Source organism: Fusarium pseudograminearum, chromosome 2 (assembly GCF_000303195.2).
Source record: "Fusarium pseudograminearum CS3096 chromosome 2, whole genome shotgun sequence".
NCBI lineage: Eukaryota > Fungi > Ascomycota > Sordariomycetes > Hypocreales > Nectriaceae > Fusarium > Fusarium pseudograminearum.
Window position 1 is genome coordinate 1,178,433 of NC_031952.1, and position 26,769 is coordinate 1,205,201.

The 26,769-nt window shown below is 48.9% G+C and overlaps 9 protein-coding genes across 9 annotated transcripts, besides 1 other annotated feature; 5 read left to right on the forward strand and 4 right to left on the reverse strand.

Moving 5' to 3' along the window:
* Positions 1-2,237: 2,237 nt before the first annotated feature.
* FPSE_08991 (uncharacterized protein) lies at positions 2,238-3,272 on the reverse strand (the record flags this gene model as incomplete). Its single annotated transcript, XM_009262108.1, has 2 exons — positions 2,238-2,286; positions 2,344-3,272. The coding sequence occupies 2 exons, from the start codon at positions 3,270-3,272 to the stop codon at positions 2,238-2,240; spliced, it is 978 nt and encodes a 325-aa protein (XP_009260383.1).
* A 5,001-nt stretch (positions 3,273-8,273) lies between these two features.
* Positions 8,274-9,709, forward strand: FPSE_08992 (uncharacterized protein; the record flags this gene model as incomplete). Its single annotated transcript, XM_009262109.1, has 2 exons — positions 8,274-8,459; positions 8,516-9,709. 2 exons carry the CDS (start codon positions 8,274-8,276, stop codon positions 9,707-9,709), a joined length of 1,380 nt encoding a protein of 459 aa, XP_009260384.1.
* A 76-nt stretch (positions 9,710-9,785) lies between these two features.
* FPSE_08993 (uncharacterized protein) lies at positions 9,786-11,378 on the reverse strand (the record flags this gene model as incomplete). The annotated part of the gene is made up of 1 exon (XM_009262110.1): positions 9,786-11,378. One exon carries the CDS (start codon positions 11,376-11,378, stop codon positions 9,786-9,788), a length of 1,593 nt encoding a protein of 530 aa, XP_009260385.1.
* Positions 11,379-12,635: 1,257 nt separating this feature from the next.
* Positions 12,636-14,115, forward strand: FPSE_08994 (uncharacterized protein; the record flags this gene model as incomplete). The annotated part of the gene is made up of 3 exons (XM_009262111.1): positions 12,636-12,766; positions 12,827-13,461; positions 13,514-14,115. The coding sequence occupies 3 exons, from the start codon at positions 12,636-12,638 to the stop codon at positions 14,113-14,115; spliced, it is 1,368 nt and encodes a 455-aa protein (XP_009260386.1).
* Positions 14,116-17,048: 2,933 nt separating this feature from the next.
* Positions 17,049-20,517, forward strand: FPSE_08995 (uncharacterized protein; the record flags this gene model as incomplete). Its single annotated transcript, XM_009262112.1, has 5 exons — positions 17,049-17,901; positions 18,281-18,344; positions 18,406-19,471; positions 19,523-19,789; positions 19,837-20,517. 5 exons carry the CDS (start codon positions 17,049-17,051, stop codon positions 20,515-20,517), a joined length of 2,931 nt encoding a protein of 976 aa, XP_009260387.1.
* A 469-nt stretch (positions 20,518-20,986) lies between these two features.
* On the forward strand, positions 20,987-21,382 carry FPSE_08996 (uncharacterized protein; the record flags this gene model as incomplete). Its single annotated transcript, XM_009262113.1, has 1 exon — positions 20,987-21,382. One exon carries the CDS (start codon positions 20,987-20,989, stop codon positions 21,380-21,382), a length of 396 nt encoding a protein of 131 aa, XP_009260388.1.
* A 58-nt stretch (positions 21,383-21,440) lies between these two features.
* Positions 21,441-23,117, reverse strand: FPSE_08997 (uncharacterized protein; the record flags this gene model as incomplete). Its single annotated transcript, XM_009262114.1, has 2 exons — positions 21,441-23,002; positions 23,057-23,117. The coding sequence occupies 2 exons, from the start codon at positions 23,115-23,117 to the stop codon at positions 21,441-21,443; spliced, it is 1,623 nt and encodes a 540-aa protein (XP_009260389.1).
* Positions 22,392-22,468: a microsatellite.
* A 378-nt stretch (positions 23,118-23,495) lies between the features above and the next one.
* FPSE_08998 (uncharacterized protein) lies at positions 23,496-24,593 on the forward strand (the record flags this gene model as incomplete). The annotated part of the gene is made up of 5 exons (XM_009262115.1): positions 23,496-23,558; positions 23,619-23,745; positions 23,797-23,916; positions 23,965-24,189; positions 24,238-24,593. The coding sequence occupies 5 exons, from the start codon at positions 23,496-23,498 to the stop codon at positions 24,591-24,593; spliced, it is 891 nt and encodes a 296-aa protein (XP_009260390.1).
* Positions 24,594-24,950: 357 nt separating this feature from the next.
* On the reverse strand, positions 24,951-25,907 carry FPSE_08999 (uncharacterized protein; the record flags this gene model as incomplete). The annotated part of the gene is made up of 3 exons (XM_009262116.1): positions 24,951-25,036; positions 25,093-25,795; positions 25,857-25,907. The coding sequence occupies 3 exons, from the start codon at positions 25,905-25,907 to the stop codon at positions 24,951-24,953; spliced, it is 840 nt and encodes a 279-aa protein (XP_009260391.1).
* Between the last annotated feature and the right edge of the window lie 862 nt (positions 25,908-26,769).

The window sequence follows — 26,769 nt, forward strand, 5'->3', positions numbered from 1 at the left end:
GCCCGCATGGTTCAAGGGGACGGGTATAGGTGCAACAATAGCTCCAATAGAGAGGGAGGGCGATGAGAAGAGTCTTGTACCTCTCTTCGGTTCTGCCCTCTTGCTCTCCTCGGGACTGATCAGGGTGACGCCCGTCGAGCTAAGGACGGTTGCTGTGAGTCGAAGTCCGGTATCATCATGGCGCTGTCTATGATTAGAATCAGTCTCAATTGACCTTGACTGTTTTTTCTGCTCGATTTCCGAATTAGACTTCGTCAGGCCGATGGGAGTCTGAGGGGACATCAAACGCTCAGCAGTGTCAGTTGATGGCGGTATTTACACCAAAACACTTTTTGATAGAGCGGTCTTCGAAGAGTGCCTGCGCGCTGCTTCAGCATTGGCGAGTAGGCGCTATAGCGGGTTCAGCCAGCTCGTCGAAACAACAGGTTCGGCGGTGGCCCTCAGTTTCCCGAGCTATCTCATCGTCATTCTCCACGCGAACAACATCCTCTCCTTCCAGCTTATCCGACCATCCTTACTTATATACTGGACGGCTCACGTCTTTCGGTTAGACAGGGTAATAGCATTTAGGGCAGGGAGTAATATCAATCAGAGTTTCCTTACCAGAGAGCCCATAAACAAGAAATTTCTCATCCGCATAATGCTCCACGCCTTGCACCCGCTACAGCGCCCTGAAGCCACAAGGCAAGGCGTGGGGACCCATCCCATGAACAGCCAGATGTTGTTTTTTCTGCCGTACAGTCTTACAATTCCCATGTCTTTTCCTGCTCAAAGAGCTGGGTGCACGTTTCTTTGTCACTGATTGCCTAGTAATACATAGCAGGCCTCATGAATTGCGCGTGCTAAATTACAGAGATGATTAGTATCGGGTATACCATCCGTCGTCTGATCCTGGTAGAAGTCCGTTGTATCATTACTCACTATCTCGTATTTAGTATACGTCAGATACTGTTTGCGGATGCTATCACAACCAAAACGGAGTTCATAAATATCAACGTTATGGTCTCTGATTAAGAGGCACTGTGCATAAACTGGATTGACATAAACAGCGGAAGAATCCTCTCACTCAAGTTTGCTAGCAAAAGAAGCTATCATCAAGTCAATAGTGACAGAAGTGAATATATAACGATGTGGGACTGCTTCGACTAGACGTCTACGAAGAGCATGTTGATGCTTCTATTCCAAGAATCGGAACAGCAAAGGAAGATGGGGTCCTCTTACATCTGATATGGATTATTACCAATGCCGCCGTTTCATTGTTTCTTTGCATTTGTTCCGTACGTAATTTTGGCTAAAGACGCTATTCTCGGTTTCTGGAACAGTAAAGTCAGTCAAGCGATGTGCAATTGAGTTTGTATCCATATCTACAAGTCAATTATTACTGTCTATTTATTTTTATAGATAAAATGCTTTGTTTGATCTTTTGCAACCAACAAAAGAACAAAGAGCCAATAGAATAACATCCAGGCACAATCATCATCCGAATCCAGGTGTCCTGCCCACCCCCACCACATGTCAACTTTTTTCATGGAGGGGTCCTGTCTGTCAGCACTCAAAATCACCAACCAAAATCAACCCTCCAAACTCATCTACTGCTTCCAGCAAAAATAACAAAAGATAAAGTCATTTGCCGTCAGCAAGACTCGAACTTGCGTTTCCAGTGATTCGAATGAAACCACAAACTGGTGTACTGACCCCTATACGATGACGGCTTTTATTGTTGACAAGGGTCAAGCAAAATTCTGTATATGAGGGTCTAGGCAGTACCCACTCCATCTGGGAAGAGCTCCATGTACTCTGTAGACTTTCAAGATTCAGGAGATAAGACTGTTAACACAGTTAATTTTACAGTCATGGAGAGTAACTGAATTTAACTCCTAGAGCTCCATTAACCATTAAAATGGGGTGCATAGCCGCCTTCAATCTTCCAGTTCTCCGGTTCCTTATTTAGTCAGCTCGCGGAGGAAAGGAAGCTACACCTTGCATGAGCAAATTTACTGTTCAATCTTCACAACAAACATCACTCACACAAACTTTCTTTTTAACAAGTTGTTCTTTATATGTCCAATATCTCATAAATTGCTTCATAAAAACATAAGAAAATTCCAAATGATAGCAGCAATGGTATCCTGCAGCTCCTATCCAAAAAGTATACCCAGTTACATGTCCCGCCAAATAACGCCTTGATGTCGAATCTATCCGTCCGACCGATTATTCTTTCTCATTAATCTATTCGATTATTTGGTGATGAAGCCAAGGTAATCAGCAACGATTAGTGTCACCATACTGCAAGCCAAGTTAGCGGAATGTTCAACGATATTCGGAACCAACGGGGACACTTACGCGTGAGGAGCGATGCGGATGTAGTATGTGCCGAAACCACGGTAGAAGCGGCCGAGACCCTCCTGCTTGGCAACCTTGGAGAAGCAGTCGATCATGCTTCGGTAGGGGAGCTTTCCGTCGGGGCCCTTGGACTGCTTTTGCAGACGTGTCTTGACAAAGTCAAAGGGCAGTGAGAAGAAGGAAGCGAAGAAACCAGCAACGGCACTGGCAGTGAGAGTCTGAGTTCGAGCAGAGAGATCGGTGTTCTTCTTGAGTTGGACCTTGGCCTCACTGAAGAAGGCAAGCTGACCAAAGTTGAGAGCCATGGCGCGGGCCACTGTGGGAGCAGCACCGGCCCAAAGAGCACCGACACCTTCGCTCTTTGCGATACTGCTGAGAGCATCAATGACGGACTTGTAGTTCTTTCGCTCGGCGAGGGGCTTGAGGCCATCACTCTGCATTCGGATGAGAGCAAGATCAGCAGGGTTACCGATCATGGCAGCAATACCACCAGCGGTAAGACCGGCAGTGGCTCTCTCCTTGAAACCGACTGTTCGGCCTTCAGTCTTTGCTCGGGCGGACAGGTTGCCCATCAATGTGTCGAACATGCCCAAGCGGGCGGTGGTGTAGACGGCCTGGCGCAGAAGACCTGCTGATAGACCAGTGTAAAGGTCAAGGAACTTTCCGCTGGCGATGATCTGTCGAGTGACAGCCAAGGGACTGGGCTTGGGGCCAGTGGCAGTTCCCTCGCCAGCGAGTTGGATGCGGACCTTGACCATGTCGACAGGCTGGATGACTGTGGTGGCTACCATGCCGGCGATACCTCCGTTGATGAAGGGGAGGGCGGCCCTCATGAGAGGTGTGTGGAGAAGGTCATTGGCAATGGCAGCCGAGTCGCCTCGAGCCTTTGAGCGAGCTGATTCAGCTGCTTGCTTAAATGTTTGGCTCATGATGGATATGTGGAGGTGAGTTCGGTTCGAAGAGAAGTCGATCTAACAAGACTAGGTCGATTCTTGTTATCTAGGAGGATGGGGAGGCAAATGTGTTCGAGGCTGGTCTGGTGTAAGTTCAAGTTCAGATGCAAGTTGTGGGCATGATTGGGTCTTTATAATATCATGACTGCTTATACAGGACAGTACCAATCCCGGCCGACTACGGCTAGGACAACACCATCAGGTTACAGCCATCTTTCAGGAACCGAAGACATCCGAAAGCCAGGCCAGGCCAGTGACATAGCGCTTGAGCTTGAGCTTGGCTTGGAAATGGATGCCCGGACCTGAAGTGCCTTTGGCGTGGGGGACATTGAGTCTTGTCTTGGGGGGTATGAAGATGGACTCGGGGTGTGTGTGCAGATGACAGGAGCCAGGCATGAACGGGGCGGGGGTAGATTCCCGCTGCTGGGGCTGCTGGGTCCCCTCCCGCGGCACAGGCACAGTGGGCCTTCCCCGCCATGTCTTAGGCGTTGCAGCAGCTGGAGATGGAGCATCAACAGAATCAGAAAAGAGCTTACCAAAGAACAAGCAGAAGAAAGAGTTTGATACCTGGGGGTTTGAGGATATCTTCCGCAACTAATTGCCGTCGAGGATTAGATACAGCGACAAACAGGAAGGAAACAAGGACGACTGCCGAGGAGAGAACTTACAATGGAGATTGAAAGACGAAACGGAAGCTCTCCAATACAGGGCGCGAAGCCACTTGTTGATGGTTGAGCAGAGGGAGTTTTCGAAAGTGTTGATATTGGGATCTCAAGGAAACAGCTTTGGGCGTCTCAACAACAATGTTCCAGCGCAGTTGAGTGCTGTAGCAGGGCAAAAAAGAGGCTTTATGATCGGCGTCACGTTCAAATGATGGAAGGAAGAGCAGCAGGATGTGGGAGGGAAGCTCAGAATTAAAGAGCAGCAGGCAAGCAAGCGACACGAGAGGATGGGCTATTGATACCTCTTTCAGATGCAAGGAAAGAGGGGAATCTCTCCGAACGACCGAGAGAAAGGCGAAACAGATGCCATTTCTACGGATACTGCTACATCAAGAGCACGAGACCTGCTTGTGGTGTTGATCCAGCTCAGCGTTGTGAAGCCGGCGCGTCATATCAACCACTGACGACCCTCCACCAGTGACCAGAGAGGGAAGAGAAGGGCGCCCGCCGAGCCACTCACAAAAGAACGTCACATACCAAGGTTCAGTCCGTCCAAGTTGTACAGTAGCACAGTGAACAAGGACAAGACGCGTTCAGCTTTGCAGTACAGTGTGCAGCGGGCTATCGGCTTTTGTGTAGAATGCGGGGAAGAAGGAGCGTTTTCGTCAATGATTGAAGCGGGTTAATGACATGATGATCAAGGTGCCGTAGTCTGAAAAAGCTACCAGCGCGTTGCTTAGCCAATTCAAGTGGTAATCAACGTGATGTCGTTGGTGTAACTCGGGATTGGCAACCCCTCATTCCATGTTAGCTGTAGCCAGAGATGTAGCAGTAAAAAGCTGTGGCATTTGGCAAAGCGGTTGAATAACTAATTATAGAATCCTAGTATTTGTTGAAATACATCTCGAATTGATACATCCTGGATGATTGCAAAGCTGTCGTAATTGCCTGTACCTTAAGCTTTGGTCTGCTTATGCTGGCAATGAGGGGCTGGTTTACCTATCCGAAAGCAATTAAGCGTCATCTCAATGGCTGGAGTTGGAGCTGCAGCAACGCCAGGCGTGAGATATCAAGTACCTTAGGACAAGTCACATGTAGCCAAGGTCTAGGCTTTCGTCTTACTTGGAGCCAGACAATGAACTCTAGCAATGACGCAACAGACGGTAATAAACGGGAGCTATCTCATTGGCTACGCAGGATGATATCAACAATATTGGATGTTGACATGACTTGATATCAGGATATCACTTTTTGATGACAGTAACATTGCACATTGATCTTGCTTGGATTCGTGCTCCCTCTAATAGATAATACTCAACAACTGAACCGTCAGTATGGCTCGCAGTGGATGTTGGTGGATACATAAAGGCCTTAACACTGCCGAACCGAACATGACTCCACTACAGCTACCGATTTGCAGCTCCACAGAGTCTATCTCGCCTCTATCAACTGTTGACTCGAGTAAACGCCTTGATATACTTCAATGCCGTTGTCTAGCATACACTCGATCCATTGTAAACCGAGCATCAATAAAAATCACAGAAAACTTGTGATACCATGACAGCCCCCAACGCCTAAACTGCTCAAGAACTTGCACCTAATTCCCAGCTAGTCTAAATCCCATTCCCGTCTCACCCCCGGTCGTCATCGGAAACCAAACAAGGGTCGTTTGAGACTAGGACATTGAAGTCCTGAGATGACACAAGGATATACGACTATACGTAACAAATGAGAATATTATTCTTCACCGAGCGTCTAACGTAGTAGCTATTGTCTAATTAAAGCCGCAACACTGGTCCGTCCATATCTAATATCCTCGGTTATGAGACTCTCAACGCGTCACTTGCGATAATGCCGTGGAACATAATCCGAGGAACGTGCAACTTTGTTGAACTTGCTCGAGAATTATGCAGATGCAACAGTATTCGCTCATAGGTAACACCAGTTGACTTGGACACAGGGCATTCATCTTGACATGTGAAGTGTCTCTGACGTCCATCTTTCCCAACAATAGATATCCTATCACTTCACAGCGGCCCGTTTCTTCCAGCGTAATCTGCAACATGCTGTAAACGCTCAACAGCGAAATTACACCTATCAAACCACAAGGGTTCACGTTAGGCCCTGAAACTGAGCCTCAACCCAAGATACCTTGTCCTGGTGGTGTCTCTAGAGGAAAGACGAGGTGTGAATCAGGAAAACTTCATCATGGCTCAGGGTATATGATGTGCGCTCTTACAAGTCCGGCGCAGGATCCCGAGGAAGCTTGTTCCGTTCATAAATACCGATAAGCAGACCGCTAGACCTATCTTATCACAGGGTAATACTGGACAAGCATGTGAATTGGGTTGGGGCTTCAACAAATGTCTGGTCATTGTCTCCAACAGAGAAGAAATAAAAAATTGGAGTTGAGACATGAATCGCTTTCTCATGATGGAACGAACCCCAACCCCCAAAGACGTTCAGCCCTGTATGATTGACCCCAAAATCGTGATATTTTGTTTTTCACAGTGACCGGCAAGACATGTTTCTGTCTCAAAATCTTTCGTGGCTTCACCGGTATCTTGGGTTTCACATGCGCATCTTCCCTGGAGATTGGTGAGTAGTTCCTTTTGCATAGATAACAGACAGGTGGATACATGTTGAGGCATCATGACAATGGCCGTTTAGAGTATTTGGGGGTTGAAACCAACACTCACCACAATTCGTTACGCCATGACACGGTAAGACACGGGTATCAACGCTTCATAGCTTTGCATAGAGTTTTCCTATCGTAGGAACTCATCTCCATTCTTGACCAGGTTACTCTATCTCGTCCCCCAAGAGCACTCCATCTTCATGATATGTTGATACCAAGGCCCCCAGATTTCTCCGCCAAAACTCACCCGGTTTCGACCGTAATGCCTAGTAATCCATCACGTCTCGAACAATGCCAAGAATCATGCCTCATCTAAAAAGGGTTTCGTCTAGTTGGTCGGAGATGTAAATTTTGTAACGTCGTATCCCTTGAGTTTTGTCCTAGACAACTTACATGCTGGTAAGTGGTTGGTTGTAGCATAAACCGGGTTTTGATATGCGAAAACACCAATTATCCCTACAAAAATATGTATTTCCTTTTCTCTCTCTCTCTCTAACCTAACCGAAACATTATTCGATACCAGTAATCCGTCTTGCATTGCTCAACACCAATTATCTGGTGGGTCTCCGGACTTTGACTTGCGAGAATGCACTCTTTTTTTGTTCCCTTGTCAGCGATCCATGCAGTCTAGATCCACACTCTCCAACGACATTTCACTGATTTGATCGATGTTTGACATCGTTGCTTGTATTGCAACTCTATCCACGGTAACTAATCGGCAACTCATCGAACCGAGTTGGACGGGAAGCCTTTCGGATTACGAGATCAAGCAACGTGCGTAAAAAGTTTCATGAAAAACAAGGGTCTTGACATTTCGGACATTTCGATTACTTGATTTGCGCCTTATAGTGACAGCATAGTCCATTTTTAGATACAGATACTTCCAGAGCGATATCATCTATACCCGAGGTTATGATGAGAATGCACTTCACTTATATCGCTCTACTACACGGAAGTTCAATCACCGCCAAGAAGTCAGCCATGTAAATTGATAGGCCTAGACTAAGATACTACTACCGAACACTACCGCGGGTATCTCGACATAGATTGAACTATGAATGACGTATCAGAATGCATCGAAGCCCAATGTTAAGAAGAGCAGCATTGATGTTCTGGAAGAGTTGGTCTCGGTCAGCCTCCGAAGACGTGTAAGCTAAAGGCTTCAAGACATGACGGAGACACATAAATAGAGATTCAATTATAAAGAATTCTTCGTGTTTGCCATGACGGTTGGGGGGAGCTTCATTATATTTTATGTTTCTCAATAACATAACTGAATATACACATATAGCTACTGTAGCTGACAATTATCCTGATTTCTAGATATGGAGAGCTCAACGGTTAAATCTTCGAGGGCGATACCATACCAATATTCAGCCCGTGAGCAATTTATATATTTACTGCCCAGCTAACAATAATATAATATGCAAGGTCCAGTTTGTGCAGTCGATCTCCCGCATACATTTAAAGTGCCCCACCATCGCGATATGAATATGGGTGAAGCAACAGTTATTGAGCTAGTGATCTATTTCGCACTGTGCTTAACTCTGCTGACACCACGCGACAGTACAGTTATCGTCTTATCTCGCGCACTCGAAAGTTTTGTTGCAGCCCCGATATAGAACTTTTTGCGACACAACAGAAGCCATCGCCAACCACCATAAAACAGACCCAACAATGCCCAAACGAAAGCGCGGAGAACCCAATCTGGGAGAGAAGCTCGAGAAGCATTGCAATGATGTTTCCAAGGCACTCAAAGCCGCAAAGGGTCTAGAGCGTCAGCGATACAGCAAAAGACTTCACGACGATGGAGTCGAGTCTGACAAGAAGGAAAGATTGGAACGAGAGGTGACTGTTCTTAAGGTAACAATCGTCCACATTTATCGCACACGCATTTTTCTAACTTGGGGGTCTAATAGTCGCTCGATCTTCACCAAACTGCTCGCGCTCACTTGTACTCCTCGATTCTCAAAGTCAAAGACCTCGCCGCATCGCCCAACCTCCCACAAGAGATCCTCACAGGCGTTCCCAAGCCCGAACTCACACCCGAAGAACAAGCTGCTCTGCACAATGTCACCAGCGGACTGTACAACCGCGAACTCGTCAAGCAATCCGTCACTCGCGCCATTACCACATTCTGCGAGGCCCTCAACGTCCCTCTACCTGGAAAGGCGAAGCGTGTGCGAAAGTCAAAGAAGGAAGAGAAGGAAGAGCAGCCGTCCGACAGGATAGAGGAGGAGCCCAAACCAGAGGTCAAGGAAGACGTGCGCGCATCGATCGAGAAGGAAGAGGAAGAGGCTGGAGCTGAATCAGAATTTGAGGGTTTCTCTGATCATGATGATGATCCTCCCCAAGAACCTGAGGATGTTAATAGCGAGGACGCAGCGGACGAGGAAAAGGCGCTGTCAAAATACGATCATTTACTAGGTGGATCTTCGGGTTCAGAGGACGAAGATGATTTCAACCACGAGAGATACGCGCAATTCAAGGGTAAAGAGCAGGTTAACCTCGACGATATTTCCGACGGTGGCTCAGACGCAGCACCCGGTCTCGGTTCCGGATCAGAATCAGAAGAGGAATCAGACGAGGAAGAGAAACTCTCCATCTCAGCATCCCCATCACCACCTCCAGCCAAGAAAAAGAAGAGCAAGGAAAAGGCATCAGAATCCGCCAGACCCCGCGCCTCGACATTCCTACCTACACTCATGGGCGGTTACATCTCGGGTTCTGAATCTGCTTCTGACGTTGACGTCGCGCCCGCCAAGAAGCGTCTCGGCCAAAAACAACGACAGGCCATCTGGGAGAAGAAATTCGGTAACAAGGCCAAGCACTTGCAGAAGCCAGCCTGGGAAAGCGGTCGCGACGCTGGCTGGGACGGCAAGCGTGGTGCCGTGGAGGCTGGAGATGGCCCACGAACACCCTGGAAGAAGGGCATTCGCAACCCTCTTGCTGCTAAGCAGGGCGGTGGCGCGGAGAGCAGGCCTGAGGTGAAGAGGCCACCACCAAAGAAGGATGATGAAGGAGTTCTACATCCTAGTTGGGCGGCAAGAAAGCAGGCCAAGGATGCGGAAAAGACAGCGGCGTTTGCGGGATCAAAGATTACTTTTGACTAGGCGTACTCAGAGCATAGCGATACCAGGGGTCAAGAAAAGTTTAGTTGTATATATATGTATGTCATGCTTCTCTTCCCTATGAGGGTGTTTTATGCTGAACATACACAGGCAAACCTCCCTCCATAGGCAAAGTCAAGCTACTTTTGCTCACTCTCTCACCCTCAAACGCAGGCTCAAACTTAAACAGGGGAACTAATCTCGCCAATGTCTGTACCGCGACTAACTCTGCCATCTTCTTCCCCAGACATACTCGCGGTCCACCATTGAACACGGGAAACTCAGCTGCTGGACGCTGAGCAACGGTCACGTCTCCAGCTAGTGATGTAGTGAGCCAGCGCTCAGGACGGAAATCATCTGCGTCAGGACCCCATGTCGTATGCGAACGTCCCATCGCCCAAGCACACCACACCACGATAGCGCCGGCGGGAAGAAATGTTCCGTCCGGGAGAGTAGTTGCTTGTTGGGCTTGCTTGATCTCAAAGGGTATGGGAGGTCGAAGACGAAGTGATTCGTAAAAGACGGCTAAAACATATGGTAGTCGTACTGGCGTAAGAAGCTCGGGGTCGTCTCTAGTGCTGGTGTCTTCATCTCGTAGACTTTCAACGGATTGACGCAGCTTGGTCGCCACATGCGGATTCTTCATGAGAAGATACAACGTCCACGTCAAAGCCTGCGCGACAGTGTCTCTCCCAGCTGAGAGATAGTTCAGCGCTGCATCTGCAACAAGAGTCTCGTCACCGATGGAATCGAGCAAGGATTGTATAAGACTTCCCGGTGCGTCCGAATGAGTCTTTCCTTCTGCTTCCTTTCGATCTGCAACGGCACTTGTGACGATACGCTTCCCGTAGGTTTTGACAGTCGTAATTGAGCGTCGCATTCGAGCTCCTGCAAACATCTCAGTAACGAACCATAACGGATTCTGAAACCTCTCGGCAGTGCCTCCAGAAGCGTGTTCAAAAGCAACGGTGAAGTCATCGTCAGCGTGCATTTCCATGTTATACGCCATACGTCCCATCAACTGCGTCGTAACCTCATGAACCACAGCTTGCAAATCCACTACTTCTTTAGTGCCCGTCTTTTCTTCTAAAACACTAATAGCTTGATCAAGGTACTTTGGCAACTTCTCATTCGTCAACGTCTTCAAAGCCGCTGCAGAAAGAAACCGCAGTCCCGCCTTGCGCTGCAGCCGCCAGAACTCGCCGTCGACATTGATGATGCCATGGCCGAAGAGATCCCAAGAGCGCTGCTTGAAGAATTCGCCTTTTTCAAAGACGCCTTCGTTGCGGAATATGAAATCCAGGTTTTGAGGATCGTTGACGATTACACCTGGTGGGAGGGAGGGGACGGTGATGTGTAGGGTTTCATAGCCGTAGAGACGCTCACAGCGGTGGAACCAGGAAAAGAGCTTTTGGCGAGGTTGAAGGAATATGATTCCGTTTCCTACGAGGGGGAGTGTGTTTGGTGGTTTTCTGTTTGGATGGTTAACTACGTTGATCGAGATGATGGTTGATAGTGTGAGCGTAGGGTAGGCTCTGTGAGGAGTAACAAACCTGAGAGGCTCGCCATTGCGAGTGATTTTTGCAGTGTTCTTTTCCCAAACATACAGCAGAATGGTTATCACCGCTGTCAAGATGATTCCATCACGAAGGTTGACGCTAAGAAGAGCCATGATCGCCCTGATAGTGGCAGAGGAGTGCAAGGTAGAAGTTGTCTCGGTTTCACGGACTCCGAAAGAACGGGATCATGATGTAACACAAACCGACCCGTTGAACAACAGAAACTTGTTTGTTTAATTGACACAATGTGTTTCGATGACTTAAAAAGGTTCTTTTGTATATTGTTTTATCTAGTAAACATTGTGCGAGTATTGGTGTCACAGCGTAGCAATTGATGTCTGGGATATGAGCTGATGTTTTCGCTCCTCGTATTCGGCAGCACCAAAAGACGACACCCTTACAGCAATCAAGATCAGCAGCAGCATCTATCTAGAACAGCTAAGAGATTCAACCGGCATCTAAATTCCCCCGTCGGTGGGATTGACAGCCCACACCACATCAGCGGGATGACGTTGCAATGGAGGGCACCAAAAAACATATTGACTAGCCAGGGGCGAGCCAACGAGGTTTCAGCATTTGTTTCATTAATAGAAGTCATTCCTAAGATGGGGGATTTCTCGCGTTCGCTTAGAACGATGCGAATTAAATATTTTATCTCAGTAGACTTTTTAAACTGCGCCTGGATGAACGCGTATAGATACTAACTAGATAGATAGATACTAAATAGTTACCAATAGTTAAAAACCTTGCTGCCATCATATGATAAAGACAGAATAGGAAGCTCGCTTGATATCAGTCTGTTTGTTCTTTATCTTGGCTCAGGCTGCATCGCATGGACTTCTTCCTCCCTTGGTTAACCCCTCCAAACAATACCCGAGACAGTGCTGTTACATATGCTTTGCCTACCTTAGCAAAGCTGTTCCCTTTTGGTGTTGCTGTCACCATAAACAAATTCCTCCTTCCCACATCAACATCGTGTCCTCTTTTTCCTGTTCCAATTCCTTCTCGACCCATTACTACTCTACACATAAACATCTTCCCATATTTCTTCTTCCCCTCTTCAACATTTACTTACCCCTGCATTCATCCTGCAGCTACCCCCCCCTAGCTCTGTCATCAAGATAGCGTCATCGATTAAACTCAGGCGAACGAGATAACAGACATTATCAACGATTGGACACGTCAACGACATTGTCAAGCCTCGAGTGAACATTCCAATTGGGTTTCCTCAACCTCGTTATTTCATCTGGTCCTACTAGAAACAACGTTGCAACGCTCAATCACCCACTTTCTTTACATTTACTCTGACCGTCTCAACCGTACAAAGTGTTGGGGATACAAACGCCACAACCTTTACCAAAGCTTCAGTCATGGCAGCTCCGAGCACATTTGGAGAGCTGGGTCTCTCCATCATTGGCCTCAGCGCCGAGTATCCGCCTCATTCGCTAGATTATACTTGTCTCAATACCCTTGGCGAGAGATTCTATCCTGATACCCCTTCGTAGGTCGAAATTTCCACACCGTGGCAGCCTATCTCGCTTGCTAATCATATCATGGGTAGTATGCAGAAAGTTCTTGCAATCAACAGATACACCGGAATTGACTCGCGATCATCTGTTGGAACGCCTGACCACCCTGCCGTGAACAAGAAAGAAGCCCCGTCAATAGCAGAACTCCACAGCATATTCCAGTCTGACGGTGTCCCACTCGCGATTCGAGCCGCTCGTAAGGCTATCGACGAAGCCAAGGTCGATACCCGATTTATCACACACATAGTCGCTACAACATGTACCGACAGCGCAAATCCAGGGTTCGATCACTTTGTCGCAAAAGGTCTAGGCATAACACATGGCGTTGAAAAGGTCTTGTTGCATGGTGTAGGTTGCAGTGGAGGACTGGCCGCTCTTCGAACAGGTGCAAACCTAGCTCTCGGTCATAAAGCACGGGGACTGCCCGCGCGCGTTCTATGTGTAGCACTAGAAGTCAGCACCACCTTGGTGCGCAGTGAGCTGGACAGCATCAACGAGTTGCAGCAGACGAGGATAGGCGCATGCCTGTTCTCAGATTGCGGTAGCGCCGCCGTGTTGAGCAATGGTATCGGTGAGCCCTCTGAACCTATCTATGATCTGCTCGGCTGGGATCACAGGACTATACCTGATACAGAGGAGGATCTGGGCTTTGACGTTCACCCAGCTGGTAAGTCTTAACCACGCCGACTGGCCAAGAGACGATTCTGACAGTGATACAGGCTGGAAAGTCATACTCACACCCCGTGTGCCCAAGCTCACTGCTGCCTCAATTGGCCCAGCTTTCAGTGATCTCAAAGCCTCTCTACCGCAATTACCCTCAGACTACCAAAACGCAGCCGATTTCGACTGGGCCATGCACCCTGGTGGTGCGACCATCCTGTCCGGCGCAGAGAAAGTCATGGACATCACTCCGGAACACATGCGAGCAAGTTACGACACTTATATCAATCACGGAAACTCGAGTTCTGCCACAATCTTCAGTGTCATGAATCGTCTGCGCTCAAAAGAGATGGATGCTATGGCCCCTGACGGACGAGTGCGCGACTACGTTGTCGGATGTGCTTTCGGTCCTGGCATAACAGTCGAGATGTGTATGATGAAGCGAAACATGGCTCATAGAACCAACGTAACTGGCCTGCAAACACCGCCAGAGACACCAGCCGAAACCGAATCGGAGCCAAGTGAGGCCGGAGACGGCGACGAGTGGAGCACCGATACCAGCGGGTCTCCGGCCGAGCGGAACTCTTCATCTGCATATGAGTTGCAAGATCGGTATGCCAGGTTTGTTACTGAGTCGTTAGACCATCTAGATCTCGATTAGCATGGGGTAAAAGAACGCGATAGCTTGCCTCGATAGATGAAACGCATTAGTGGCCCATGTATTTAGACCTGTGCGAAACAGTATAGTGGCAGAGATAATGATGTTTCGTACACTCGTCCGATTATTAAAAGATATACGATCCTCCACTGTACTGGGTCCAGCTCAAGCCACTTGATACATGTCAGCTATGCCAAGAACTGAGTCAGAGTTGCATACAGTCTTTGAACAGTATGGATAACCATATCCAAGGGATACATGGCATGATAGTCTCGAGAACCTGTCCATGTAGGTCAACGTACCCTTAGGGCGCGAAGTTGCCAAGAAATAGTTTCAGTTGTTGACGAATATATTACCAATTTCAGCGTGGTCCGCTTTCGGATATAGTGAGCCAGTTCACGATTGACATCTCCGAGCGCGCCTCAGTCCATGGTTTAGCATTGTTGAAGTTTCGAAAGAGAATCAACCCAAGTTGCTGGCTTGGCCAGACTACCTAGTTTCCTGTCATCCCTACCACCCCATGTTTGATTTGACAGAAAGAATGGATGACCCGGCTGATAAAGAATGGCGGTTCATTGGCTCAATAGGGTCTTGGTGATCCCAGCGGTCTGTTCGCATATTAGTTGGGTAGTGTCTTAAGATCGCTTGGCAACTCATGATAGTACATAGTACATGTTTATGGCGCCCTCACTTTAACGCCAACGACCAAAACATGCAGACCGGGATTAGAACCACAAGCGTCAGTCGGCATGTAAGGGGAAGGGTAAATGGGTCCCGTGGAGAGAAGGGCGCGAATGACAGCAAACGTGCCCTGAATTGTCTAGAACGTCCTTGTCTTGGTTTCGTCCTGTCCTAGAATCGTTTAACAAAAAGACCTACCTAGCTGGACGTGCATCCGCTGTATGAGGAAGCGTTATGAGTCATGAAAAGTAAGTTACCGAGAGTCCCGCACTCTGACGTGAATAATAAGATCGCCCGAGCGCGTGGTTCTCGAGGCTGAAATACCTTGACAAAGGGACCACACCTGTATCTTCATTTCAGATGCCGAGGTTAGTGGGAAATTCGGCAATAAAATAGACACGCTAGCCAGTAGGGTATATTCCTCAAGCACAGTTTTGAGCTTTGTCGCTTAATCGTCTGTTAATACGACTTTAGCCCAACCTATCAGTTTTGACACATTCATCCTGTGCCATCTCGACAGTTTATGTCGACGATTCAGGATCAGTGCATAAGGTCGAGGTAACATCGCGAGAAGCAACCTTGAAATGGGCTAGCTGCCGCGGAGGATGCCAAATTACCGGTAATACGTATGGAAAAGAATATGGGGCTTGCCGTGTAACTTACATCACCAGAGAGCTGTGGAGACCATCTAAGTGGACTCTGCCCCATATTCTTCTCAGCTTGAATTTGAATTTGCCAAAGTGGGCGAGTTGATCAACCGTTCCACCTCGTGGCATCGACAACGCTAAGGCTCTCTGACCATGTGTCTGAGTGCATCTGTGTCCCTGAAACATGCCTTTATCGGGATGGGACCCAAGAAACAACATGAGGACTGACTAGTCAAACGGTTCATCCAATGTGTTCATAGGCAACTCAAAAGCCACCGACTGACGTCAAGGTAGTATGCCCAATCAGAGACGAGTGGGAAGCATCCATAAGAGTCTCGAAACAGGAACTCGTCTTGAGAAGCACCCTGTGGCTTGCAGGTTTGACAACGAGGTCCCCACTCACACTAGCATGGTCTGTAGTTGGTGAAGTTTCCCGCAGATACAGTAGTTGACGGTGACATGACTATCTAGTGACACGAGCCGGGTTCAAGGTATGGGAAACGAACGTGGTTTTGTGGGTTTAAGTTCTCTCGCACGGCGCGCAGAATGGCGTTTTGACGACCCAGTCATGGGGATGAGGCTTGTAGCTTGAGTTCGAGAAGCGAAGCTTATACACATGGCTTCCGCGGGCGATCTTTCGACGCTATCGAAACACACGATTCTATCCGTATGTGAACCGGTCATTTGAGGATTTAAGCTGGCGAGGTAAGGATTTAGTCTCACCCCTTCTTCGAAATCCCCGATGACTGCAACAGCGGGGGTGGGCATCAAGTATCTTTCAAGCATGGGCGAATGCTCAGTGGCGTGCGATACCGGCCTACTCGCTTCGAGACCGCGCTATATACAGTTGACGTTTGGTCAGGAAGCTAGGGTAGGATGCCCCTTACGGAAAGCAGCAGCGCACAGCTGAAGAGTCTGCGCCAAGAGAGTATCAAGACTGTGACTGTGAAGCTAAGCGTGCGGCGTGATAGGAGGGCCGCGTTCCAGGGAAGCTAGAGGGTGTCTTGAAGCTCCACATGTAAGGCAGAGAGCCAGGGCGTGGGCGCTCTTGAGAGGTGATAGTCGAAATGCTCAGTGCCTTGGTGAAGTTGTTTAAGTTGAACGAGTTCCCCTGGGTGAATGTGTCAGGAGTATCCTATGCCACGACATTGACGAATCGCAAACGAACAACATATCGAAGGAATATACGAAAACCGAATCTGCATTCGCGGTATCGACTGAACATTGGACAAAGGTATCTTCAGTCAACGCTTATCTGCATATGCATGCCCACCACCCGAGTACCATAACAGCATCGGTATAGCTGGAACTCAACATTTTTCGTCCACCAGTCAGTCGATTATCGGTCAAAACAAAGTTACTCGAGTTTCGGCACCCGCAGAACTGTTTAGGAGCTTAATAATCGATCGCTGGACTTGCTGGACTGGATTGTATTGGGTTCGGCTCCGAGACTTGACTGAATCCTTGCGGATCCGGAACGTCTAAGAGAGGAGGCTTTTTGGTCCGGTGCGGCTGAATTTTCCTTTCCCGGCATTATTTGACGCTCGGCACTGTTCCGGTGGAACAACTCAAAATACACACGAAAACGTCCCAATCTTGGTTCACTGAATGAAGACTGAGATCGAGGATTATTATTCTGTCTTTGGTGTGATGGAAGGAGACGTGGATGAAGGAGGAGTCCGAGTCGTTGAAGCCGACGATTTCCACAACAGGAACGTTCATTCCGCTCCTGCCATTGGGAACTATCCGGGTCACGTGGAATCACCTCTAGGCCGCCAATACCCTGGTACGCCCGGACCTGGCAATATCGATTGGGGGACCTGGCGCTGGCATAATAGCAGGCGTAGGTCACAGCGGAGTGTGCAGGGCCCTGCCGTACGAGGACAAGTTCCAGCCCCAGCCGCTGTAGCCCCAGATTCGACACCTGGGCACTTTGGTCAATTCGCGTCACCTTTGGCAGTTCGCGCTCACATTCATCCTCACCCTCAGACTCAGACTCAATCTCATTTCCAGACTCAGGCTTATTCCTATCCCCAGACCCCAAATACAACACACGCCCATCATCTCCACCTGCAGCACGAACAGCTACTCTTTTCACATTCACATTCTCCTCATTCGCATTTGCATTCGCCGCTCGTCGACAATTCCGCCATAGTGAATGGTCATTTCGGCACCATGGAGCAAATTGAGACACAAGCAAGCGACTTGCGATTCCTTGCCCAAGTACCTGTTTTGAATCCAACCTCAAGCCCGTCTCTGGGTCCCGGCTCCGGCGCCGGACGAGGTGGAACTCCTGCCCGAACCCCCGGAACGTCTGCAGGTGCTGCTATTGCTTACGATAATCAAGCCAGCCCAAGTTCCGCCTCTGTCGGCGACAATTCCGCTCACGGTGCGAGTGCCTCCAATAACAAGAGGAAGTCAACAGACGATGGCCAAGGCAATGCCAGCAAGCAGACGCGAAGTAAAAGAAACAGAGTGAGTCCTCTTCATTTGTTATGTCTATATCCTGTCCCCGATATCCGAGAAATGAGATCAGATAAGGCAAGGCAAGGAAGGGGTGATGTGCGATGTGACCTTTCCAGTCGTCAAGACGAGGGCCAAGGCGGACAATGGGGGCGTTGTTCATCGGCACAGGACTCGATGACATTCGCCTATCGAAACATTATGAGCCTCCCAACGTCAAGCACCCAGCCTTCCTTGTTGCACCACATGGACAGACCCAAGCTGCCGGGTCTGCTGCCCATATCCCCCCTGTTCTCTCTTTGTCATTACTATCTCAACTCACCAAACCCACTATGATACGAGTTCATCTGGCTAACACGTGGTCTTCTTTATTGTAGTATATATCAATAGCATGGTCAGTACAAGCCCCTCGTTGCGTGTGCTCATCGATGCCATTGGCTCGTAACACAACAGCATCTCAGCCTCCGCCACCAAGGAAACGGCTTTGACTAACAAACTACAGCAATGAATGTAAGAGACGCAAGATAAAGTGCAACGGCGAAACTCCTTGTCAGCGGTGTGGTAACCTCAATCTGGCCTGCCTTTATGCCCCCAACTGCTGTTCCGGAAACTTCAAAGAGTCAGACGAATTCAAGCAGGTGACGGTACAGCTTGCTCGGCTGCAGGAAGAAGTCGGCTGGTTGCACCAAACAGTCAAGACCATGCAATCCGAGCCTGGTCGTTTCCCTTCGATCGGCGACCGAGCAATGGCCCATAGCCACGGCGCATCGACAATTGCCGCTTCACCTTCTCATAGTTCCGCTTCATATAACCGTCATGATGGTTCAAAGTATGGGTCTTTCCGTGGCCCTACAAGCATGGCTTTTAGCTTGGACGTTGCCAACAACACCATCAACAACATGGGTTACAAAGGCATCTCCGATGACGACCAGCATATGAACGAAGGGCCGGGTGCCATGTCCATGCGCCCAATGGATCCCCTCCACGATTTTGACAAGGACGAGATGGTTCGTCTCTGCCGTCTGCACGAGGAAGAAATAGGCATTATGTATCCGGTGCTAAACATTCAAAGTGTTATATCTCACGCCAAGAGCATGTCAACTTATCTTGAATCTGTTCGGCATCAAAACCCCAGAGAACTCATCAACGACGACAAGACCCTACAACTCAAAATAATCATGTGCTGTGCACTAGTAGTTGAAGAACATGGGCATAGCGACAAGGCGATCCGCTTGTTCGAGAGCATGGACACAGTACTCAATCGAAAGCTCATGGCTGAAGCCGCGGATGTTGGGACCATACCAATACTGGCACTTGTTGCTGGCTACCGATTCTTGTCCAACGACGAAGTTCTGGCATGGCGTGTTATGGGCCATGTTGCCAGATTATGCTTGGAGCTTGGCATTCATCAGAGAACAGGCCTGATGAGGATTCAAGATGAAGAGGAGAGGAAGAACGCTTTGGTTAGCTTTTGGTCAGCCTATGTTCTCGACCGAAGGTGGGCTTTTGCAACTGGACTTCCTTTCGTCGTTCAAGATGAGGAGATCGATTCACTGCTTCCGTTCCCTGTAAGTATCGGATTTATGACACGTGTGGCAAGTTGGCTAATAGGACTGCAGGAGGAATATCCATATCTTGTGGCCATGATCACCTATTCCCGTATAGGCGCCAAGGTGTGGCGACAGGTCGCTCATTTCGGTCCGATCCTTGCGCGCGATATGCGGTCCGAAGAGCTAGAAGGCGTCGATCAAGAGCTACTGCAGTGGTATGAACAGATCCCCGAAGAGGTCAAAGTTCGCAACTGGGACAAAGAGAAGCACATTACGTCAACGCCATCATATAACCTCCAACGATTGCGAATCTGGACATATCTGCGCCTGAATCAAGTGAGTATACTGTACAAATCTTTGAACACAAAACTTACAATCGTTAGATGCGAATCTGGCTTTATACGCCTGTCCTACATAGTGCCACAAGCATCGTGGCACACCCTGCACAGTCAGAGCGTGTTGTCGATATTGCCAAGGACACTATCCGTTATCTCAGTCATCTTAATAACACAACGAACCTATACAGGCGTGTACAGGTCTTCTACCATCAGTTCCTTACATCAGCCATCGCCGTCGTTTTCCTTGCTTCCGTTCACGCGCCGGTACGATTCAGTGCCAATTGTCGCGAGGAGTTCTACATGGCCTTAGAGCTAGTCAAGGACTTATCCGCCAAGAGTTGGGCCTCACAGCGACTGTGGCGGACTATTCGATCGCTCAAAGATGTAGCACCCCGGTTCGGACTGAACCCCGACGACGATCCGCAGTCAACAGCTGCGTTAGGAATGATTGGACTTGCACGAGGCCACATGGATCAACAACAAACCTTCCGCAAACCTTCAGTACCAGGCCAACAATCATCAACGGCGACGCCAGACCCGTTGGCTCAGAATGGATCCCGTATCCAGGCCGAGATGTCTCGCATGTTTGAAGGATATGTGGGTTTGAATGGCTTTCAATACAACGAGAACGATGGGCAAGGCCCGAACAATGAAGTATCTGAGCAACCGAATAGCATGTTTGGAATCGACGGCACTGTCTTTCCGCAATTTAAGGAGATGTATTAGCGTTACAATTGGAAAAAGCTAGATGATTTTGATATTTGAACATAATACCCTTTTTACTCAATTGGCCCTGGTGCATTTCCAACATTATTAGGCCAGGTGGAGGATCTAGCAACGGATATATCATAATAGTAACAAATGACTACATTGCACCCATTGTCGGCTTTTTGCAGCAGCGTTGGCTGGCAGACACCTCGTGGCGATAGCTCTGCAAGAACAGTCACATCGTACACAGAGTTTCACAAAACATAATTTAAATAAGAATTGGAGTTAGAGAAGCCATCAACTCAATATCTCAAATTATCTATTATCTGGACGCTCACTCAATCCGTCGTCGGTGGGTAAGCGAAGGCTTACTAAGTCTCCCAATTCTCAAACACCACGACCGATCATCTCGAACTTTGCATAATCTAAGATATCAACACCAACACAATCCATTTCCAGTACCTAAACATCCTCATCAGGTTCCACCATGGTATCTGCAGCAACAGCCCCCTTCCTCGCTCACGCCCTCATCGAAACCCCCGCCGCTCTCACCTTTATCCTCAAACCATCAACTCAACTACAACCACTTCCTCCATCCGCAGCTCTCATCGTCCAATCCTTTGGCGGCTGTATTCTCACCACAAATCTCATCGCTCTTATCTTTCTCCGTCGACCTTTTGACCATGTCGCGCAACACGTCGCTCTCACTTTTGCGTTTTGGCATATCTGGCCTTGCTATCGCGCTTATATGCGCATGAGCGGTTATACAAAGGAGGAGGGAGCTTCAACGACGAAAACGCTAGGAGGACCTGTGGTGCATTTGGGAGTTCACGTTGTTTTGTTGACTATGTTTCTTGGAACCTGGTTATTTGGCAGTACTTGAATGAATATATCTATATGTGATGTTTGATCTACGATTAAAACCTTTTAAAATCCCTTTTTTAGTTTCTGAACAGTCTGAGTCCCGCCTCTTCAACATCGACATCCATATCGTCGTCGCTCTCGTCCTCGTTGAGCTGCATCTTGCGACCGAACAGCGTGCCGAAGAAACGGTCAATAGCACCCTGCTCCCACGCGCGTCGGTCCTCGGGTGCCATAAAGTTCTGCATCTTCTCGTGGACTGTGAAGCGCATCTTGCGGCCCTTGCTTGCCTTGCGGTCGACGTTCTTGCGGTTCTTGACATCCTTGGCTGCTGTGAGGACCACTGTTGGCACGGCGTCGCCGGCACCGGCTCCCGATGAGCCCTCCACTGTTCGCTGATCGACAAGCTCCTTGAGAAGAACCTGGTAGAAGTCGGCGTCGTCGTAGATATCGCTGTCCTCTGAAACACCCTTTGCAGCTTGCGCGGGGGCGCATGAGCGAGGGACGCGAGAGCGCTTGGCGAGGCGGTTGTCGGGGTCGATAAGTTGATCCTTGAGCGCGCTGATGAGCGTCTTGTTTCGTCCCTCAAGGCCCTTGGGTCCTGTGACGTTGACGGATTGCACCTTGCGGGACCACTTCTCCAGACGATCCTCTCTAGACTTGATAGCTCGTTCCTCCTCAGCCTGCATCTGTTCCCAGATCTCGCTCGTAGTCATGGATACGTCCAGCTCGCGCTTGCGCTTCTCGCCAGCGTGGGACGGGCCAAAGTTGTCCTTGAGGCTGCTGATGGTGTTGAGGAGCTTGATAGCAGCTTCTTCCGCGGCCTCGTAGGGCTCTGATTCGGGCTCGGGGTTGGAATCGAGGGCTTCGAAGGTGTTGGCGGCGATGAGAGCCTTTTGAAGACGGATTCGCATGTTTAAGAGTCCGTCGTAGGCCTTGCGCTGCTGGCGAATTGCCAGACCCTTGTCAACGTCGGGTTGGGTGGACAGAGCTGCCATCATGGGCTTTGCGTTTTGAGCCTTGGCCTTCGAGTCTTCCTCATCGCTTTCACTGCCATCTTCATCATCATCCTCTTCGTCCTCGCCGGAGCCCTCTTCGTCGTCGTCATTCTCCTCCGACTCATCATCAGAATCTCCCTCGCCATCGACAAGGGCGTCCAGGCCATCGCCCATTTCTTCATCCTCTGAGTCGGAACCGCCGAGCTCTGCGCCCTCATTATCAGAAGAGGACATGTAGTCGGCAGCCTTGGCTCTCTTCGAAAGAGGCTTGTTGGGCTTGGAGCTTGCGCGGAAAGTATAGTCCTTGAAGCGCTCCTCATCACTCTCGCCAAGGGCATTGTCGCTAGAGATTTCCGAGTCGTTGGCCTCAGCTGCGTCGCACTCAAGATCTGCGGTCTCTGGGTCATCGAATTCTTCGTCACCCGATTCCTCTTCGTCCTCCTCCTCGGATGCGCTCTCTTCTTCAAGGGCATCTCGCGAGACGCGCGAACCACGGTACTGGGGACCAAGCGACAAGCCCTCTGACTTCCTCAACTTGCTCTTTCCGACAGAGACATAGTGCTCTGTTCCCGCATTCTCGTCCTCGCTGTCTTCGCTTCCGCTGCCATGCTCGCTCACATCGACGTCGGCCTCGGGATCGTAATCTTGAGAGAGTTAGGAAACATGCGAACATAGATAAAACGTTAGTTACGACATACCCTTGGTGATAGGCTCATCAGGATCCTGAAAGTCCTTCGCGCGGCCCTTTGCTTTAACCATTGTGAATTGGTTATTTGACTTTTTCTTGTAGAATCTTGCAAGGGAAGATCTTCCACTAACAGTGACAGCCCCCACGTTGGAAATTTCTGAGATTCGGCCTTGAACTTTTAGGCGGTGGATGCTGGCAGAACTGTCGCAGCTCGACATTAGTGGACGATGCCCTGTAGGGTCCGCTAGCTCATAGAGTCCATTCATCGTGCATACATTCCATGACACCTTATTTGGTCAGTCTCAAGCATCTCTGGCACAGGTAGATAATCTGATATTTCTCTTACTTAGGCATTATTAACAATCTTAGACCTATGCATCTTGTAATTGAGGGACTCTAGCCATATATTCTTGATACTCTGGACTATAGTTGCCATTATTGCTTCCAATATGCGAGCAACTACAGCTCGTCTCTTTCAGAGCTTCCGGGCTCTCCAACATGAGAACCCGCTGGTGAGTGATCTCTCATATGATCATTCTCATAGAGCTTGAATCTCATATACCAAATACCAGGGCCTCCCTAGATCTGGAACGCCTCCAACTTGGGGCAAACGTCCAGTGCGTCGCAAGATCACAGGCGTTGAAAAGGTCATTGCTGTGTCGTCTGCAAAGGGTGGCGTAGGCAAAAGCACCGTTGCAGGTATTTGACGATACCATATCATAACATTGGAGCGATTCTAAATCGACATAGCAAACCTGTCACTGGCCTTTGCCCGCCTAGGCTTCCGTGCTGGTATCCTAGATACTGATATCTTTGGCCCATCGGTCCCGACCTTGTTTGACCTCTCAGGAGAACCAAGGTTATCAAATAGTCAGTGATGGGAGCATGTAACTCCCACCAATTGCTAACATGTTCTAGATAACCAGTTGGTGCCTCTTACAAACTATGGAGTCAAGACAATGTCGATGGGCTATCTTGTCGGCGAGAATGCACCAGTTGTATGGAGAGGCCCCATGGTTATGAAGGCTATCCAACAACTGCTTCATGCAGTTGAATGGGGTGGCCTTGACATTCTCATCCTCGATCTGCCACCAGGAACAGGAGATACACAGCTGACCATCACGCAGCAGGTCATTCTAGATGGTAGGTGCCTACAACATGCAGCAAATCACTCTTGCTAACCAGAAATAGGCTCTGTCATCGTAACTACGCCCCATACCCTAGCCACCAAAGACGCCGTCAAGGGTATCAACATGTTCAAAACAGTTGATATCAATATCCTCGGCGTGGTGCAAAACATGTCTCTTTTCCAATGCCCTCACTGCCACGGAGAGACCAGCATATTCGGTTCCAACGCGAGAGTGGAGAATTTATGCCAAGAGCACCAGATCGACTTTTTAGGAGATATTCCACTGCACCCCAACATTGGAGATGACGGGGACAGGGGAAAGCCAACAGTGGTGGCAGAACCTGAGAGCGAGAGGGCGGCGGCCTTTCTAAAGATAGCGCAGGACATCTGTCCTAAGATCGAGCTGAGCAGCAAGTAATGGCTAGGTCGACTCACCACAAGCAAACAATGTAAAAGACATGTGTAATAAATGTCCCTATCAGCTCACTTAGTAAAACATTCAAATCTGAGGGGGAAAGACATGATGCGCTCGAAAACCACTATTTGATTTGATCTCGGCCGGCCTGTTCGAGGCCGCGTCGCTCCTACGTACTAGACTCTGGGAAAGAACTGGAATTAATGCGATTAAACGCCGTAAAGATAAATCGTTAGCTTCTGCCATGATGAAACGCAAGGCATGTTACCAAACAAAGAGAAAGGTCCAGACATCTTCAAACGCCCCCCTCGCATGCCCTTTGCGTATCGAACCGAGTACCCTGCCAAGAGAGAATTGTGATTAGTCTAGCTCATCGTTCACTTGATAGATATGACGGCTTCGTGTGGGGTCTTTGCGCATTGCTTGGCCAGAGCCCGTGAAGCCAACTGAGGAAGAGTCAGTAATCTCGTTCGTACATATAACAGGCGGGGGAGTTGCATACCTCTACCATGAACACCGTCGGGAGTGCGGAACATGCTGTCCTTCTTTGTGCTCTTGCCACCTTTGGACTTTGCGCTGAACTCTTGCCACTTATTCTTGTTCTTCTCAAGTTCCTTCTTGGCCTTGATCTTCTTTGGCTTGGGAGGCTTCACATCGCCGTCCTTGTCAGCCTCCTTCTTGGCGTCGGGGTATACCGTCGCGCCTGCAGAAGTGACCAGCCCAGGAGCAGATGGTGTCGCGGGCGCTGAAGTCGTCGGTGTCCCGTCTGCCTTGCGCTTGTTGGAAATGGGTCGAATATCGCGAGCTTGGAGAGTCTCTGTGTTATCATAGGTCTTGAACTTGACGACATAGATGGGATTTGTCGAGGAACCAGTGATGGAGGTGATGCGCGCTTGGTAGAATCCCTTGTCGCCAGAAACCCACTTGGCTAGGACAGTGTCGTTGACCTGGTAGTTTGCGGGGGCAGCCTGTTCCTTTTCCTCGGCCGGAGCTGCTTTCTTAAAGGCGGGGTGGTTCTCGCGCGACCACTTCTCGGGCTCGGGGGGTGGTGATGGCTGCTTGGGGGCGGGCTTGGACGCCTGGGCAGGCTTGAGCTCAGCAATCTGTTCACTGAGAAGATCGATGAAACTGTTTAACTCGTCCTTTAATGCTTTGAGTTCGACATTGTCGGGGTCGTCGCGGAGCTGGCCAAGAACGATCTCGAACTGGGAAGAAACTGGTCAGTATGACGGGTTCTAATGTTGGGTATGGGGATGGGTGTCGCACTTGTTCTTGGTAGGCCTTCTTTTCCACTTCGATTTCAGCGATGGACGACATGGTTGGTGCGTTTGCGGGCGCTCTGCGATAGATTAAGTGACGTCTGAAGTTAATGTAGGTATTGCGATTGGTTGAAGACGGCGATATGATGGCTGACTTGATAACACGGACAATGGAGATGAAGATTGACTTTATAGGTCACGTGCAAGACACCCCAGATTATCTTATCCCTGCCATGAAAGCTTCTGGAAGGTCGAGTGAAAGTGTATTGAACAACTCAAAAGTGTTACAACTTATTGTGTTTATTCTACTAACATGATAACTTTATTTATGGCTATTTTTATTCATTGAAACTGTTTTATCATGGGGTGGACTCTGATTCAGTGGGATTTATGTGAGCTTTGAGTGAGGTTGAAAGAATACCTATATCGAGACGCATGCATGCAGCAATAGAATCACATGATTGGAACTATTATTACAATTTTCTATCTGGCACAACCTGACGACACGCGGCAACATTGTCAAGATTGATGATGACTCGAGGTTAACCAACAATACCTACCTTCATTTCACATTTACACTTTGACTTCGACTTCGACTTCGACTTCGACTTCCACCGCTACGCCTATAGTCGGCCCGGGATGATATTCATACACAAAAGCCAAAAGTTAAAAAAAAGTCAAAAAGCCCAGAGCCATGACAGACCGGTCCAAACGAACCCCATTTACTATGCAACTAAGAATAATTCCCAACTCCGCAAGACCCGATTCATGGCTTCGTAACTAACTAATGCAAGTATGTATTACGAGTGACGCATTCGTGGGTTCAGCCAATCTCACATCTTTCTTGTTTTCTATTGGGGGACTCGTTTTCTTCTTGTGAACAAGTTCCACAGACAAGACGAGGCTTCGTAAGTTGTCTC